The following is an 18,702-nucleotide window of genomic DNA, read 5'->3' as shown; positions in this document are numbered from 1 at the left end:
TAAGTACTTCACAAACACCACCTCTTTTAAGCCTCATCAAGCAAGCATTAAACCTCATGAGCCAGCACTGCACGATGAAGTAAACGAGGGAAACTTGAGGGAAACTGTCACTTTGCTATGTCATATAAGCAGCACCTGTGGTGCATCTGTGTGACAAAAGAAACCTTTTGTGGCACTTCTTATGGAGCTACTGATTCACAGAACTGCTGGAGATATGAATTTAACATACGTAAAAGGGGTTTGAAAAACATGTTTCATTAATCATCAAATTATTAAATATCAGACAGGGTTATTGGGTTCTTACATATCAAATATTTTATATGAAGTTTCAGATATACATCTTGGAAACTCTCATTGGCTTAGAAGTGCTTTCTCTTTGGGAGACAGTGCATCTTACTGCAGGAAAGTTATAATCCATTTAAAACACTTCATTGTATTAAGGTAATGGTTTCCTTCTAACTCCCATCCATTGACTACCTGTCTACCCTAATAATGCAAGTCCTCTTACCACTCTAACTTATAAACAATCAGTTATAAACAAACAAAATAAGGATGGAAAAATTTAGAGAAAAACCTTAAATTGATACTATGAGCTTGTAATGGGTTGAATGGTATACCCCCTACCCTGTTCCAAAAGATATGTCCACCAAGAAACTGTGTATATGATCTTATTTGGAAAATAGGTCTTTGCAGATGTAGGTTAAGGATCTCAAGATGAGAGATGAGGTCATCCCATATTTGTGGGGGGGGGTGTTCTAACTGCACTAAGGTGGGCTCTGAATGCAATGACAAGTGTCTTTATAATATAAAAGAAAGGGATCTGACACACAGAAGAGAAGGTAATGTAAAGACAAGGCAGAGATTGGAATCATGTCTCCATAAGCCTTGGGATGCCAGAGACTGCCAACGGCCGCCCAGAAACCATAAAAAAGGCATGGAATAGATTCTCCCTCAGAGTCTCTAGTAGACACCGATCCTGCCAACACTTTGATTTACAACTTCTGACTTCCAGAACTGTGAGAGAGTAAATTTCTGTTGTTCTAAGCCACCCAGTTTGTGGTCATTTTTATGGCAGCCCAAGGAAACTATTACAATGGGATTAAAACAAACACGTTATCAGAATAAAATGGAGTCAGACCCAAATGCCAAGTCATCAAAGAAAAAAATGACAAAAGATTAAGCATAAGATAGGGGATCGGAAAATAAGGGTAGGTGAGAATGGGTTTGTTGAATTTCAAGGGCAAGAAGGTAAAAACTAAATGAAGTGGATGTTTGAGATAATAATTATCATCCACTATTACACTGTGATTAAACTAATAAATAGTGGTTAAGGCACTGTCAGGCTGTTTCAGGAATTATCAGAAACATGAAAGCTCTATTATGCTATACTGAGTTAAATAAACACGAATGATACAAATTCTCCAAGCTTCTAACACCCTGGCTAAAATGAAGCTCATGCACCTTGTCAGATGGTTAGTAGAGTGATGGGGATGCATGTGTGTGCAAGGAGAGACAGCACTGGAGTGAAGCCGCCCAGGCTCTGGATCTGGCTCTTTGTCCTACAAGGTCATCTGTATGGTCCCAGAGACCAAATGAAACCTTTGTTGATTTTTTAAGAAGTGCTATAGTATTTGTCACCACACCAAAAGGAGCATACTGATCTATATTTTATTTTCAAACTGTCCCATTTTCCCCTGCTTTTTCAAGTATCAACTACACATGGCACTTTAATACCTGCTAGGTCTCCCATGGGCCTTATTTTCTGACTTCATTTATTTAGCCTTTTCTGAACACATGTCTCATCAAAGCCACTGTGCAAAGTGCGATTGATATGAGATATGCCAGAGGAAATCACTTAACCTATGTAAAAATAATATTAGATGTTCTATGTGAACTATGAAATGAATGTGTTAATGATTCATCTTCATCCCGGACCACTCTTTTTGGTGCCAACCACCTAGTGAAATATTGAGGATGCACAGGTACTAAAACTTTGTGCAAAACTGAATGTATTACCTTTTCCTTTATACCTATTAATATCTCCTTCTGTCTCCTGGTCAATGGCTTCACCAACTTGCCAGTCATCCAAGGCAAGTACTTGTGTATCTTCCTTGTACTACTGCTACCTTGATTCCCTTATGCAATCAATTAGACTTCCAGAAGATATCCACATCTGCCATAGTCCTGCTACACTTTGCACTCTCATTCAAACCAGCATCATTCCTCCCTTGGACATCTGCAATGACTTCCTAACTCATCTCTGTTCTGTCCATGCCTCCCTCCAAGCCACTATCATGGAGTAGATAGTGATCTTTTAAAACAGTGTAAACCAGTTCATATCATTTTCTGCTTATAAAGCTTAATACATTTCCAATAATGTATATATATATATATGAATGCGCTCACTATGCTCCAAACATGTTGACTTTACAAGTCCTTCAACATACAAAGTTACTTCCTGATTAAGGGCCTTCACACAAGCTAGCTCTCCACTGTGGAGTTCCGTCACTCTCCACTACCTCACACCCTGCCAATCCACACAGATCCTCTACATTTCACCTAGACATCACTCCTTCTGTCCTTCCCTGACACTGCAGGTAAAGTAGGCCCTCTTGTCATACCCTTTCAGCTGTACTTCTGCTCCACAAGGCTTGTCAAAACTGGTGATTATTTGTGAAGTTGTTTTATATTTGTCCCTGTCCACCAAACTGTCCATCCTATTTACTGTTTTAACTCTAGTATTTGGCACAGGGCCTGTCACATGGCAAATGTTGTATAAGTATTTGTTGAATAAAGGAATGAATAAATGAATAAACAAATACGGTGAGGTCATCAGTAAGGAACAGATGGTTTCAAATAGGACCTACTCAGTACTCTACATACCCATAAATCAGTGCACTGAGCTCCCCCTGCACCGGTAGTAGGGGGAGGAAACAGGATGCTGCCATTTTCTTTCAATCCTGTTAGACTTATACAGCTAATGGGATTATCTCCAAATTTCAACATTTTACCTCTAAAATGATTCATTCTTAAAGTAGCAAGAATAATACAAAGAATTCCCATATACTTTTCACCTCAACCTCCTCAAATGCTAACATATTACCAAGTTTGCCTTATCCATCTCTGTATTTTTCCTTAACCATTTTAGAATACGCTGCAGACATAATGCCTTTCACCTGTAAATACTTCAGTGTGTATTTTCTAAAACTAGAGATAGTTTCTTCTCATATATAATCACAGTACAATTATCAGCAAAAAATTAATACTATTACTCTAAAAACTTCAAAATTTGTTCACTGTCTCATGTATGTCCTTTAACATACATACATACATACATACATACATACATACATAAAATTTTTCAGGCCCAGGATTCAATCTAGGACACGTTGCATGTACTTATCATGTCTCTTCAGTCTCTGTTTTAGTCTGATACAACTGTCTTTCATGACATTGACGTTTTTGAAGCACATAGGCCAATTATTCTGTAGAATGTCCTTCAAATTGGGTTTGTTCCAATGCTTCCTCATGATCAGGTTCAAATTATGCCTCATGGGGGCAGGAATCCCACCAAAGTGATGCTGTGGCCTTCTTAGAGCATCACATTATGAGGTACATGTGATCTACTTGTTCTTTTATTAGTGATGTTAACTTTAATAACCTGGTTAAGGTTTCTATTTTTCCTTTTGTTATTAGTAAGTTCTTGTGAGAAGATACTTCGAGATTATGTGAATATACTAATAACCAATGTTTTTTTTCTAATTAGCCAACTCTAGTCTATGGTCCAACTAAATCTCCATAAACAAGAACTTGGAAAAATGTTTAAAGTCTGCTCATGGGTCATGAAATAGCTAATCATGCAACTTTTCCTAGTGTAATGGTTTATTAACATTCTACCTTACCCCCTTCCCTCATGCACAAAAAGAAAGAAACCTAGGATGCTATTTTTTTTAAGAACATAATAAAATGGGGGCGCCTGGGTGGCTCAGTTGGTTAAGCGACTGCCTTCGGCTCAGGTCATGATCCTGGAGTCCCGGGATTGAGTCCCACATCAGGCTTCCTGCTCAGCAGGGAGTCTGCTTCTCCCTCTGACCCTCTTCCCTCTCGTGCTTTCTATCTCTCATTCTCTCTCTCTCAAATAAATAAATAAAATCTTAAAAAAAAAAACATAATAAAATATCTAATCTCATTCATCATTCATCAGATGAGAAAGCTGAATCCCAGACAGGCTAAGTGACTTGCCTAAGGTCAGACAGCTACTCAGTAGCAGACCTGAAAATAATTAAGTGCTCATTGTAGAGTAAGAAAGGCAAAAGTCAGTTCAGTGCCCTTCAAATACATAAGCCCTACAGATACACCTGACGCTGTCTAAAGCAGATTTGCTGTGACGGTTTTTAGAAAGTAGTGGGATTTTTATACAGATCCACAGACAGGGCAGAACATCTTCCATGGAGTCACTGTGGTTTCTAGGGAAGTACAACAACCCACTGCTCGGCCTGAGCTCTCTGTGTCTTCTTCCTTTCTGTCTTGTTCTTCTCCCTTGGCAACACTCATGTCATTCCAAAGGCAAAAGTCAAGTCTCATAGCCCTGGAAAAGAGCATTGCCTACAATAGGATCCTACCCTAGAACAGTCATATGCTCCTTGCCTAATACTCTGGACTCCTGTTTAATTCTAACCAATACCTTTTTGTATGTTATTCTGCATTTGCATGGGGGTGGTTCTGCCATCATCTTATCATGTTTTACAAATTTGAAAAATAGTTGGTAATTTACCCAAGAATATTCTAACCTGGACTAATACAGAAGCAAGCAGACCCTTCCACAATGCCCTGGGACTTTCTTTCACAAAGTGACTATACTATTTAAGAAAAAACAAAACAAAACAAAACTAGCAGGTATGAGGAGTTGGAACTCCAATCTCAACCTCTGCCTAGAAAACAGGTGGACCTAGGCATTAGCTTGCCTGCTCTGCTTCCTCCAAAACCTTTTAGAAGTAATGGAGATGTTAGTGCCCTAGCCAATCCAGTAACCCAAGGTAATATTTCTTGATAAAAATTATTTTTAGATAATATTTAGCAGCATACCCAAGCTAGGAAGAGAGGTAAGGACTATAAAACCATCCCACGCAATCCTTATGCAGCATTCCTCCTTACTGCTTCTGAGAAGCACAATGTGCAGAAAAATAGAAGCAGTGTTTTAATTAAGGATCAACTCTCAATCAGGATTTGGTATAAAATAAAGTATATTTAAAAAATCATAAAAGCAGAGATGCGAATTTCTAGGAGTTAAAATTAGCAATACTCAGAAATGCAGGAAAATGTTGGCTGTGTTAGGAGTTACTAGTAGTGGTGGTGGTGGTAGAATCAAGTGTAGCTGATATTTATTGACTATTTACCATGTACCAGCACTGTGCCAAATGCTTAAAGCTCCTCATGTAGCCCTGAGAACCATCTTAGTGTTCTTATTTTATACAAAAGTCAGTATAAAGTAAAGGAAACACTGGCATAGTGTTATAAATTTGATCTAAGATTATAATCGTGCTGCATGGTAATGTCTGAATAATCTTGGAGTCCAGACCACTGTGCAATTATTGCTGACTGACAGACTAACTCACTCCCTCCTTTCTTTCTGGTCACTTTATAAGGGAGGTCTTCCACGATCACCCTATATAAAAATAGCAAATTCCCATCCTACACTTGCCGGAGTGTCCCCATTAAAATATAAGCTCCATAAGGACAGGAACTTGTCTTCTCAGCTGCTATATCCCAGTACCTAGAACAGTGCCCTGTGTTAGGTATTTAATATCTGCTGAATGAATAAATAATTCATAAATAAAACCAAACTCTGACAAAGATTAATTTTAAATGAATGATCTGCTTTTACTTCTTGATCGCAAAAGGGTTCTGTGGCATGCTCACCGGAGTCTCTTAAAAAATCTGGGCGGGGAATATTTGACCACATGACTCTGTTTATTGAAAAATTCCCTCTAGCTCACATTGATGTTCAAAATCATTCTGTTGGCTATGCAATTTTTGCTTAAAAAAAAAAAAAGGCAAAAGGCCTGAAACTCCATTCCTAGCGGCTAAAAAAGTTTGAACATTAAATACTTTGTTGAACATTAGAGACAAATTTTAGATTAGGCAACTCTGCTCATCGTTGGACAACATCCTCTGAACATCTACATGTGCCAAGCACAGAGAAAGTGCTGGGAGTAACCATGCAGTGCAATATGAGGGCTAATGACCTTCCACTAATATGGGACATCTGCTCTCCCTGATTGCCAACCTCTCCCATCTTGGCTTTCTAGAACTAAGTGAACTCAAACAAACAGGATTTTTAGTATAACTGACCTCCTTGGCAACTTTTATCATCTCCTGCTGCTAGGAATGCAAAGTAAAGGACAGTAGAAATTTACACTTTTCATTTGGGGAAAAAGGTCATAACTTTGGTAGAATCTTAAGAAATTCATAGGAAAGAAAAAGATATTTGTAGGAAAATTGTTTTTCAAGGAAAACTTGTTTTTAAAATGAGCGAAAATTATGGCCTATTGAGAATCTAAGATAATTGGGTAACACTGGGCTAAAAAACAGAAAGATAACTTTTTTTTTTTTTTTTTTTTTTTAAGTAGGCTCCATGCCCAGCATGGAGCGCAATGTGGGGCTTAAACTCACAACCCTCAGATCAAGACATGAGCTTAGATCAAGAGTCGGGTACTTAACTGACTGAGCCACCCAGGCACCCCCAGTAAGATAACTTTGAATAGGTGTTTAAAGTTTCAAAATAAAGTATGCTCTGACTGCTTTCATTACACAAGCTTGGTCATTTATTACTGATCTTTGTGAAGAGAAAAGCTATTAAGTTATTCAAATAGAAAAAAATCTGTCAGTTGATGTGACATATTACTTGTATATTTACTTATATACAAGTATATGAAATTTTACTGATATTGTTAGAGCCCTGAGTGTTACCTGTTTCCCTTTCAGTTTTTGCTTTCAGGGAAAAAAAAAAGTTAAAGTTATATTACACGATGCAAATTCTTTTTTCAAACACTCCTAGATATTCCCGTTTTGCTCAGGCTAAAGATTCTAAGAGTAATAAAATTGTATTCATTTCTCCTCCAAAAGAATTTTACTTAAAAAAAAAATGATATTAACATAAGGGAAGGAAATCACACTTTATTCATAGCGTTTTTCATTACAATGTTCTCTTTACATGCTATATCTACCTCCAGGAAGATTATGTGACATTAAATAGTGATGAGAAAAAAGGGGTTTTGACTTGAACTCACACTCAAACTATCACATGCTTTTGGATGGTGTGCTAATCTTTTGTGATCAGCTGTGGCACAGCGCTCATTCTGCCAGAAAGTGACTCAGGTATACTTGTAAATACCGGCATCAGAGGAAACATGCTTTAGCCATTTCAAAATCCTGAAACTAATCATTAAAATAGGATCATAAGCAGATTTGAGATACCAGGTGAGATGGGCTAGCTACACACCAGCCTTACTTAGATACCATTAACTCACACAGCATTATGACCACACACACATATGAGTTAGAAAGAGTTGAGCTAATATACAATTCACTGAAAAGTATGAAACTTACATATTCACATACCCTTTGAACTTCTGATGGATTTCTGGACACAAACATGACCTTTGATGTGGCACAGAGAACTATGTCTAGACACATTCATAAACCTATTGGTCCATCATGCTTAGCTCCACAAAAAAGTCCTGGCTAAACAGATCAGCATATTAACTGGTTATATTTCAAAATTTGGAATGAAGATGTTTAATGTTCTTGTGCCTCCAATCCTTAAGTGACAGCAAATTGTATTCTGAATTGCAGTACTCACAGCTGTTGCCTGCTCTATTACCCCTCTGTCCAGCTGAATGTTCAGGCTCCTTGTATGGAAACTGTAGGGTTGTATCCAAGGTTCTGAAACCTTCTTTAAGAGAATGATGCTTGTAGTACTCCACAAGTTCCTTTAGGATAAAAGAATTAAAGATTATTTTTGATAAGGGTACTTTCATTCTCAAACACATGAGCTCTTGAACACATAACTATATACAAGAGGAAGATGACTGATTTAATGCCAAATCTTCCGTAAGTATATAGAAGGGTAGGTAAATGATGATCTCTCCCTGCTTTCTAGATGTACATGGCACCTAACTAACTAGTAGGCCTGGCCACTGACTGATAATGTGAGTTACCTCCTATTGTTATTCATGGATAGAGAGCATCCTGTTAAGTCTTCAGTCAGATGTGGTCAATGAAAAGAAACCATACTAAATTTTAATTGCAGAACAGTAATTATTGTTCTTATTTATGAAATACTTGCTTTTCTAAACAAAAATAAAGGGAACAGCTGTTTGCTGAATATATAGCCATTTCTCGTTTCCTGCATTTTCTTTCAACATAGCAGAAAAACAAACTTGATTCTAAATGTTCTTTTCCACGGTAAACCAAAGTTGATAAGCCACAAATGCTACCTGGTATTATTTCTGGCTTACAGTGAAGTGTTAGTGCCCTTCAAAGTTCTGCATAGCATCTGCTACTTATAGAGGTCAATAAAATGTAGTACTTTCCATTTTCCCTTATATCTAATTTGCCTTAAATATATCCAAGCCTAACAGAATACCATCCACCCTCTTCCATACTAAAATTTCAGGAAATTTCTCTTAAGATGTCGGTTTCATAGATTCTGCACAAATATGAATCCTTCTATTTTAAGTAGGAAATAATAATTCATAATGGGAAAAATGCATATTATTAGATGAGTACTATAGGTATAATGTTTCTTAGAAATACCTGAAATGAAAAGCAATATCACTTTTAACCTAATTATTTGGTGCTTCTATTAATGTTTAAAACAAATAGGGTAAAAGTAACTCATTTCTTCTAAAAACCAAACTGTCATCAACTCAGTACCTCCATTCAGTGGTTATGTTCAAATTTCCCCAAAACAAATCAACTGAGCCAAAAATCACCCAAAAGAATCATCAATGATTTCTATTATTTATGATTTACATTATTTATGGCTAAACTCGGATGAGTTGTAGAATGCATTGTGTGGGGAGTTCCAGGGGTCACAAAGATTATGAAGGTCAAGCTACTGCCCTCTAGGACTGCTCACTCTTGAGGGAAAAGTTAGGGGTTATGGGCCCTCAAAGGTGAGAAAGAGCACTTCCTTTTGTGAGCCCCCTGGAGAGGACGAGGGAACGGTTCATGATGGAGGTAGCTTGGCTTAAATTGAAGAACAGGCAAAATTGCAGAAGCCAGGAAGGTGGAAAGGATTGTTTTAAGTAGAGCAGCCAGGCTAGGAACAGACATAAAAGTGACTGAGTGAAGGCTACATTCATAAACAAAAAGCAGCATGGTTTGGCTGAAGCATTGGGTAAAGCAAATGGAGATTCTTCAAATCCCACATCTATAAAACGGGGACAATGCACCAGTTCACAGATTATAGTAAGAATGTATAGAGTGCCTGGTACGTGTGAATAATCTAACTACCACCACAATCCCATACGCCAGGAACTTTACAGGGCTTCGCACCATCTCCACACAATAAACAAGAGACAGGCTTAGTCCCCATTGATAGTCAAGTCTCAGAGAAGTTAATCGACTTGTGCAAGGTTGAACAGCTGATGTCTGTCTCCAAAGTCTGTGCTCATAACGACATCATACTATTAGCAAGTAATGCTTGGCAAATGTAAATACAAAAAATGGAGGCAAAAGGGAAGGAGCATTTTCTAAGTGTCCATGATATACCAAGAACTTTGTTTTCTTAGATCTAAGATGCTAAAGTTTTACATACTTTACATCTATAACTATCTCTATCTGTCTGTCTATTATCATCATCATCATCTATGTTTCTTCTTTCTTTTTTGAGCCCAGATTATGGTGGTCTTTGATGAAGCAAAGGAATTTGGAATCTGACCAACAAAAATATTATTTATTGCTTTTAAAAAATAAAAGGCAAAATGTTGTAAGGTCTCTGCAAGAACTGTACGTTCATATATATTGTGTTGCTGATGCAAATGATATCAAAGTGTTGTTCTTTTGTCTTATTACTTAAACCAAGTAAAACATGTTCTTTAGCAAAAATATGAAAATAAGCCTGAAAGTAACTATAAGCCAGTAACTTTGAGCTTCAATGTAATTTTGTTATAAACAGTATGAATTTTACACATTATAATATTATGGATTAGTATGAATTTAAGTTTATGTGAAGTTGGCAAGAAACCACAGACTTATCATACTGAAAAGGACTTGGTGATCATTTCCTACCTACCCATCACCAAATTTTATGGAGGAAAAAATGACTTTTCCCAGGCCTTGGGTCATGGAGCTTGGTAAGCTGCAAATACTTTTTTATCACTTCACTAAGCATCGAAGATAGCTTAAGTTCCATTTTTATAGTCTTATGAGGGTAAATCTTCCTACACGTTTCTGACTGGGTAGAATTAAATTGTGCCACCATGGGTCTTTTCCAATTTATGCCTTTATGCTTTCTGTATTTTAGTCTAATCCACCCCTGCTTTAGCAGTCATTGACCTTCAGGTACTACAAGTAAATAAGAAGACTCTAAACAAAAGAAATCGCTAAGCTTTCCTTATCTCACACTGACAAAGCAGTGTCAACAATTGAAGTCTCTCTGAAAAATAATGAGTGAGAGTCAGTCATTCCAATTACCAAGGAAACAGGCAATGGAGATGATTTATAAACAGCATTTGGACATGGGTTGTCTGGCATACATGAAAATTAGAACAAAATTAATGCCTTGTAATCTGGATATAGAAATTCATTTAGAATTTGAATTTAATGACTAAGAAAAACAAAGATTTTGATTCAATAGCCAAGCTATTGAAACCCAAGGGGGAAAAGCTTAGGTTATAACCACCTAAGGTCAATCTTCTCTTTGAGAAACTGGCTAATTTTTTTTCCCTTAAATTTTTTATTGTTATGTTAATCACCATACATTACATCATTAGTTTGTGATGTAGTGTTCCATGAGTCATTGTTTGTACATAACACCCAGTGCTCTCTTTAATACCCATCACCAGGCTAACCCATCCCCCCACCCCCCTCCCCTCTAGAACCCTCAGTTTGTTTTTCAGAGTCCATCATCTCTCATGGTTCCTCTCCCCCTCCGATTTCCCCCCTTCATTCTTCCCCTCCTGCTATCTTCTTTTTTTTTTTTCTTCTTAACATATATTGCATTATTTGGAGAAACTGGCTAATTTAAAACAAGTTCTGGAGTTTGCTTCCATTTCACATCCTTGCCAAATTAAAATTTAATTCCAGGCCCTGCTTCATAGGTATAAGCATATAACTTTACCACCCATAATGGGAGGACACGGAACCATTCTTAACCAACAACTCCAATGCACAGACCATTATGTACATATGACAGAAACTGTGTTGACACCAACATGATAAAAGGTAACTAACTCCTTGAAGTTGTATGATCCTGATTTAGAGAAGCCCCTACACATTACCAGAGTGAAGGCAAAGGTGCCTATTAATTCTCTCTCCCCTTCCAAAGGGCCTGCTTACTAAAGTAGGAGCCATTCGTTCTGATCAAATATCCATGTGGTATTTTTAAGTTTAGGTGTAAAGGACAGCATTACTGTGAGCTTCTTGCTATGGATGGATTTATGAATCTGAAAGCTTTAGAATAGTGGAGTCATTTTGAGTTCCGTAAAAACATACTGATTTCATAAGGTAAGGATGCCATATAAATTGGTTCAACAAACGAACAGAAACAAAGAGGAGGGACAGCTCCAGACTACAGCTCGTCGGTCTCTTCTGCAGTTTTTACAGTTATTTGCTAAACCTGACTAAAATATTTATCCAAGACACAGTTTTTCAGCCGCCTAGCTTTCTTTTTACAATTATATCCTTTCAGTAATTTTTTTTAGTTTCACTGTAGTTATGCTATTAATTCTGAATTCCCTCCCTTTAGCTCACTGTGCTATGTGCTTCCCCTCCAGATACGGAAGAACAACATGCTTGTGTCTCTAGCAGTGGCATTTAGGACATACATTACACATACCATATAAGGGGGAGAGCCTGTTTTAGCTCTGTGACGGTACCTCTTACTTCCCTTTCCAGAACATCATTGCAGAAACTTGCACTGCTCTCTGGTACCCAGAAGTTAAGAATGCTGGGGGGGCTGTTGCTTATACTATAATCACAGCTTTGTATGGAGATAGGAAGGCGAGGACCTATGTTCACTAATCCAGATCATGAAGTATCTACTGGCTTTTTCACTTCTTAACCCTCAGCTGCTGATGAACTTTCTGGAGCTGAACCAAGGGACACAAAGCTGAATTGACTGGCCCTTTCCAGTGACTATTCCTTTCATCCTCTTTGCTTGTCTCCTCGGATGGGAGTTCCTTTTGTTACTTTCAAAGTCGGCAAAACTGGCAGTCATCTTTGGCCCTACAGCATTTTTTTTTTTTTTTTTAAGTCTCACATTAACTCTAATACCGTGGAGCAGCCTCATTATCATCCACGGAAGTTCTGCAGGTGAAAGCTCCAGCCGATATGTCTTGCAGTGAGGTAGAGACCCCCTGTGCCTGTTTTTATCATGTCTCAGCTGGGGCTGCCATTCATTATTTGTGCATCTGCTTGCCACCTCCCCCCTAGGTTTTCATTTTAGGAAAAACCTCCTCAGGTCCAGTTCTCTCTGTGCACAGCTTGCTTGTTCCAACAGAACATAAGTCACTTCCAGCAGGGAGGATGCCTGGGTCCTGGTTACTAATTTGGCAGGGCTCACATTTTCCAGGACATGATCTTGCTGCCCATCCTTAACTGTTGAATTGGGAATGTGATATTTATGTCCAGAGAGGTTTTCTGCCTTTTCTTTCAACTCAAGATGCTTCCATTTCTTTAAAACACTAATCCCTGTCCTACAGCAGTTCTAGATTTTTAGGTAAGACTTTCAAGCTGCCCTATTTTGCAAGGCTCTCTTCCCTTCCATTTTAACTTCAATGTTTAACATCTGCAAAGTGCTTTGAGATGTTTTCTGGAGGATGCAATATGTATCATTTGATTGATGCCTCAGTCAATGAGTGGTCCTTCCCAATGTTACTCAAAGTACTTAGAAGTACACTTACAAATGCATCTTGTATCTTGTGTCCAAATTCTTCATTATCTCAAGAAACTCTCAAACTTGAAAAACAGACTTGAGACCATTTTTTAAAGAAATACAAACTTTTTCTTTTCTGTCAGCAATGCATATATAATGCCATATAGACACTGTTTTTATGACAACCATAATATGCACTAGTAAAATTATTAAGTGGTAATTTTTTTAAACTATAAGAATAAAGTAATCTTGGTTCATTTGGAGCAACCTGGTAACAATGTACTATTTCAGTTTAAATATAAAATTCCTATGAAATACCAAATGTTTGGTAAAAATGTTACTGTTAATACTTAACTGTCCAAAGTAATGAAGCAGAACCATAACACAGATGATTTAAAATAGTACAACACACAAAAAGCTTTTCTGCTTGACATTATATTGTATTTTGCATGGAATGAACCTAGTGAGAGGTATTTTACCAGCTACAATTTTTTTGTTGTTATTAAAAATACCTTCCTCTGTCTGCATGAGCAGTTAAGAGGCAGAGGAAGGAAGAGGAGAAAAGATGGATGTGAAAGATCTGCCCTGTGACTCAAACACAAGGCGAAACACAAATCACTGAAAGTTGACCGAATTTGTCTATTGTTCTAAGAATCATAAATAATGTGGACTCTGAAATGTTATCTAAAACTTGCAAACTGAATATTCAGTGAAAAATATGAGCAGGGCAATATAAAACTTAATTGGAATTCTTAGAATTATCAGGATTCTGCTGCAAAATTATAGGGGTCTCTTATAAACAACTTTTCAGTGCACAAAATTTCTAAGAAACGATCGAATTAAACTGGCCTTTGAAATAAGAGCAAAATAAGGACCATAGATTGAAACGAACTAATCAATGCTTACCATTAAACTTTTGAATTTTCTATTTTCTGCAATGTGAAAAAAGCCATCTCTTGTTAAAATCTTGATGTGCTTTGCTTCATTATTGTACCTGTGGGCAATGAATGACGTATGAATATAAACGTGTTTTTAATCAGTAGAAATCAATAATTACCAGAGGGCATGCCCCAATAAAATTATAGGAATTAATTCTGAAGACAAAAGATATACCTATGCCAATACACTGGTGACAGCTAATTAACAAAATATATTTACTAGATTGGTTGAAGATACAACCAATATTTGAAGTGAGAAGGGGGGGTTAGATTTGACCAATCACTATGCCCAATTTATTAAGTACAGTTTGAGAATACAGAAAAACAAAATCAAATAAAACGAAATCTAGTAATATATATTTTTAGAATTAATGAGAAACATACACACATCAAATCACCAGAATACAATGTTATGAAAGAAATCTAGTATGCCAATTAGCAGCCTATAACACTTAATACTGTTTTTCTGACAGATATTTTCAAGTATTAATGAAGTGTCTGGATAGATGCATTATTTCTGCTGCAATTAGAACCTTGGTTTTTAACTTCAGTGTTATATATGTCAGATGGTCTATGCAATCATGAAAACAGGAAATCTATTTCTGTAAAAGTACTTGTCCTACTTACTTAATGCTAATTGCATATTCTCCTGACTCTTTGGTCCTGTGCCTCACAAGGTAAGTACTATTTACCCTATTAATAAGTTCAGTCTCTGCCTGCAATCTTTCCATTGCTCCAGCATACCTGAAAGAAACAATGACACAGAAAATTTGGGTAATATACCTGGAACAGAACTGAAGCTAAAAATAAGTCTCTGTCAAGATTTTAATTTAGTGGCAGATCTGAGCTGTTTTTACTTCGATACTAATTATATTACTTCAAAAAATAGTGCAGAAAAAAGTCCTCTGATAAGTGAAAAAACAAATGCTCTACAAAGCTAGCAACAGTGAATAGTGCCTAATGCACAGTAAGCACCCAGTAAATATTTATCAAATAAATAAACGGGACAAAGAAAGGAGTGAGTAGGTATTGAGTTAGAGAGACACTAATAGGGAGTTTAAGAACAAGAAGGAAAAAGCCTGGTAAGAGAGGGACTATCATGTATAGGACACACACACATACACACATGTATACACATACACCCCCTCTAAAATTTCACCTTTTCTACGCATACTGTGAAATGAAACCTACTTGGAGCATCTTTTTAAGAAAATTCCAGTAACAATTTAAATTATTTTTAAATAATTATTTTGGGGGATATAAAGTGAATTCTTATGATCCACAACTTTGATAACCAATTTTCTTAAGAACTTAGTAGGGGCTAAAATTTAATTTTAAAAGGTAGATATTTTCAATAATAGAATTCTTCCTAAACTATCTTCACTTTAAACATACTCAAATTCCATAACAATAACAGTAATAATAAAAGGCCCAAATCCAATGGGAAAATACTCCTTAGAAACCCTTTCACATCAAATACACATTTTACATTTATTGGCAAAATATAGCAGAGATTTGGGGCGATAAAAGTTAAAGGCAAAAATTTTATGTTTAGATTGGCTCTCTTTCAAAACTTCATGAATTAGTATTCCAGAAAATTCGAATGGGGTAACTCAGTTTAAATACCCACCGTTAATTTATACTAAGTGTTTATTTAAAATACAAAAGTTTGTTGAAGGAGGATATGTGAGATTTCCACCAAGCATAGAAGGAGAGCTACGGGCATTTCATGCAGGTGGTACCTTGGGATAAAAGCACTTATGATAACCCATGAACTATTAGTACCTAGTATGTTCTGATCACTCTTCCATCTTATCTCTCACTAGTCTCCAGCCTTCTTTCAGGCTCAGGAATTCACCAGCCTGTTTTTGATCTTAAGAGTCTTCCCATAGACTGTTATTGCCTGGAAACACTCACCCAATCCACACACATTCCTTCTCATCACTCAAACTTAAGAGTGACCTTCTCTGACCATCCCATCTGAACAATGTTGTCCTGCATCTCACACTTCCCTCCATTATTCTTATTACAGTATCCTAATCTCTCCCATGGCACTTACCACAATTAGTAGATAGTATATGCATTTTTATCAAAGTAACACATGAACATAGTTTCTAAAAGTCAACTTGTGCTGTAATAATATGAAAAAAAGCAGCATTACCCCATCTGATCAGCTTTCTATCCCAAGTTCCATTTCAAGCATTTTATCTATTTTTTATCTATGCTTGCATATTTCTAAATAATCAAACTACAATTTCTTAATTCATCAATTTTAGGTGTCAGGAAGGAAAATAATTTCTTCTCCATTCATGCTCATTCCTTCATGGCGCTTCTCCTCACTCTTGTTTCTGTAACCTCTACAAAGCCAAGCCATCATCTGGACCAGTTTTGTCATGTTTTCATAGTCAAAGAACATCTGACATCCAAAAAAACAATTCCTCAAGTTTTTGTTTGCTCAAACTTGCCCTACAAATTCTCTCCAAATTCTCCAGGAGAATAATAAACATCTCAGTAGTACACTTCTCAACACCATATACTGAACCTGTCCATTTTTTTTCTACGGAGACATTCATTTCTTCTGAGCCCTCCACCCTCTTGGTCTATTCACTACTACTTGCTCTCTAAGCCTCCTGAATTATTATAGTCCTGGGACATCCCTTTGCTCTCATTTCCTGGAATCTGTATCTCCCTCTTTATGGGTTTATTAGCTCATCCTTCAGCTTCCTATAAATGGATACATGGGTTGTAATACTCAGAAAGCATCCCATCCAGAAAAAATATTTTTATTTTACTTGATACTTAACTCAGAATTTGCCTGGATATAAAATTCTAGGTGAGAAATTACTTTCTCAAATTTTGAGGCATTGTCCTATTGTCTTCTCACTTGCAATTGAGTGCCATTCTGATTCTTTGAATGTGATCTGATTTCTTTTCCTCCCTGGAAGCTTTCAGACTCTGTTTTCTCCATTTTGCAAAATTTCATGATAACGTGCCTTCCAGTTATATGCTATATGTTTTAGTTCAATATTGTCCTGGGCTCTCAGTAGCATCTTTGATTTGGAGCCATATATCCTTCGGTTCTAGGAAATTTTTGTCTTATTTCCTTGCTACTCTCAGTTTTCTCTTTCTGGAGTACCCACGAAACAAATGCTATACCTCCTGGATCAACTGTCTAATTTCCCTACCTTTTGTCCCATATTATCAAATGATTTGATTTTCTGGAGGATTTGCTCAACTTTATTTTCCAACTCCACTACTTAATACGTAATTTAGAAGAGCTATTTCTTGTTCTCTGATTTTCCTTTTATAAAACATCCAGCTCACTTCCATGGGTATATTGTCATCTCTTAATTCTGAGAATATAAATTAAAGGCTTTAAAAATAAATCTTTCTTCCGCTTATTCTAATGTCTGTATTTTCCTCATTTCTTTTCCCCATTTATTCTATTTGTTCTCTAGTTCAAGGCTTTTCTCAAATGCCTGGTTATTCTTTGTTGTCTGTTTATATTTAGGAGAGAGGCATCTCTGTGGGGGTGGGGAGCACCAAAGTAGACTCGCTGGGTAGGAACATAATCATTTGGCAAGAATGTGATTCATGGGGCTGGATAATACCCAAATGTTAGGATTTTAGGATTCTTTTTACTGAGTCTGTTCAGTTCCTTTAGAGAAAAATCTTCCAGATTTCTGTTTGGAAGCAATGAGGATAGTCTGTGTGTATGAGACCCAGCTGTCACAGTATTGGAACTGAGCTACACAAAGGAACTGGGGATTGTCATCAGTCAGTATGTAGACTTTCCTTAATTTGACTACTCTGCAGTATAGCATCTCCCTCAATCTCTGCTGGCATTGCTCTAAGTGTAAGCCCTACATGCCTCAATTTTTCCACATAATATATCTTCTAGTTCCACTTCTCCTGCTAGGGTAGGGAAAAGTAAGTTGTCTCACTACTTGTAGAATGGCGTAGGAACCTTGACATCTGCATCCTGTTCTTCATATGGATTTTCAGATAATTCCCCAGTTTTAAGCCCCATGCCTCATCCCTGCCTGCAGGGTGTGTGCTCCCCCTCCCCCTCACAATCAAATTACATACGAAGAATCAGAAGTCAGCATGGCCTCTTTCTACCATCTTGGAACATACGGAGGCCTGCTGGGAAGAGGACTCCTAAATCAACAAATACGTCTGGAAGGCTGTGGTCCAAGGCCATTTTTGCTGTCTATAAGTAGGGTCTCCAGAACCAGAGGGAGACACAGCTCTTCTTAAAATTGAAGGTGTTTATGCTCAAGATGAAACTGAATTCTGTCTAGGCAGAGATGTGCCTATGTGTACAAAACAAAGAACAACACAGTGACTCTTGGTGGCAAACTGAACAAAACCAGAGTAATCTGGGGAAAAGTAACTCATGCTCATGGAAACAGTGGCATGGTTCATGCCAAATTCCAAAGCAAACTTTCTGCTAAAGCCATTGGCCACAGAATCTGTGTGATGCTGTACCCCTCAAGGATTTAAACTTACTGAAAAGTAAATAAATAAAGGTGTAGATTTATTCTCTTGGGAAGGAAGAATCTTTTTTTCCCTGGAAGGAGGGACGGAGGGAGGGAGGGAGGGAGGGAGGGAGAAAGAAGGAAGGAAGGAAGGAAGGAAGGAAGGAAGGAAGGAAGGAAG

The 18,702-nt window shown here is 37.2% G+C and overlaps 1 protein-coding gene across 3 annotated transcripts in view; it reads right to left on the bottom strand.

Annotated features, from left to right (window-relative positions):
* Positions 1-18,702, bottom strand: part of VAV3 (vav guanine nucleotide exchange factor 3) — a 364,407-nt gene that overhangs the window by 14,616 nt on the left and 331,089 nt on the right. For 2 of the 3 annotated variants that reach the window (XM_073896217.1, XM_073896218.1), the window contains 3 exons: positions 14,668-14,784; positions 14,009-14,096; positions 7,862-7,991 (listed from right to left, as the gene is read on the bottom strand). In XM_073896217.1, the coding sequence (XP_073752318.1) occupies positions 7,862-7,991; positions 14,009-14,096; positions 14,668-14,784 (335 nt within the window). The remainder of the gene's footprint in view (positions 1-7,861; positions 7,992-14,008; positions 14,097-14,667; positions 14,785-18,702) is intronic. The other variant, XM_073896219.1, reaches the window with a different exon arrangement.

Source organism: Callorhinus ursinus, unplaced genomic scaffold (genome assembly GCF_003265705.2).
Source record: "Callorhinus ursinus isolate GAN/ISIS: 27379988/994484 unplaced genomic scaffold, GSC_fseal_2.0 scaffold9, whole genome shotgun sequence".
Taxonomy (NCBI): Eukaryota; Metazoa; Chordata; class Mammalia; order Carnivora; family Otariidae; genus Callorhinus; species Callorhinus ursinus.
The sequence above is the reverse complement of the archived record's forward strand: the minus strand, read 5'-3'. Positions and strand labels throughout refer to the sequence as shown.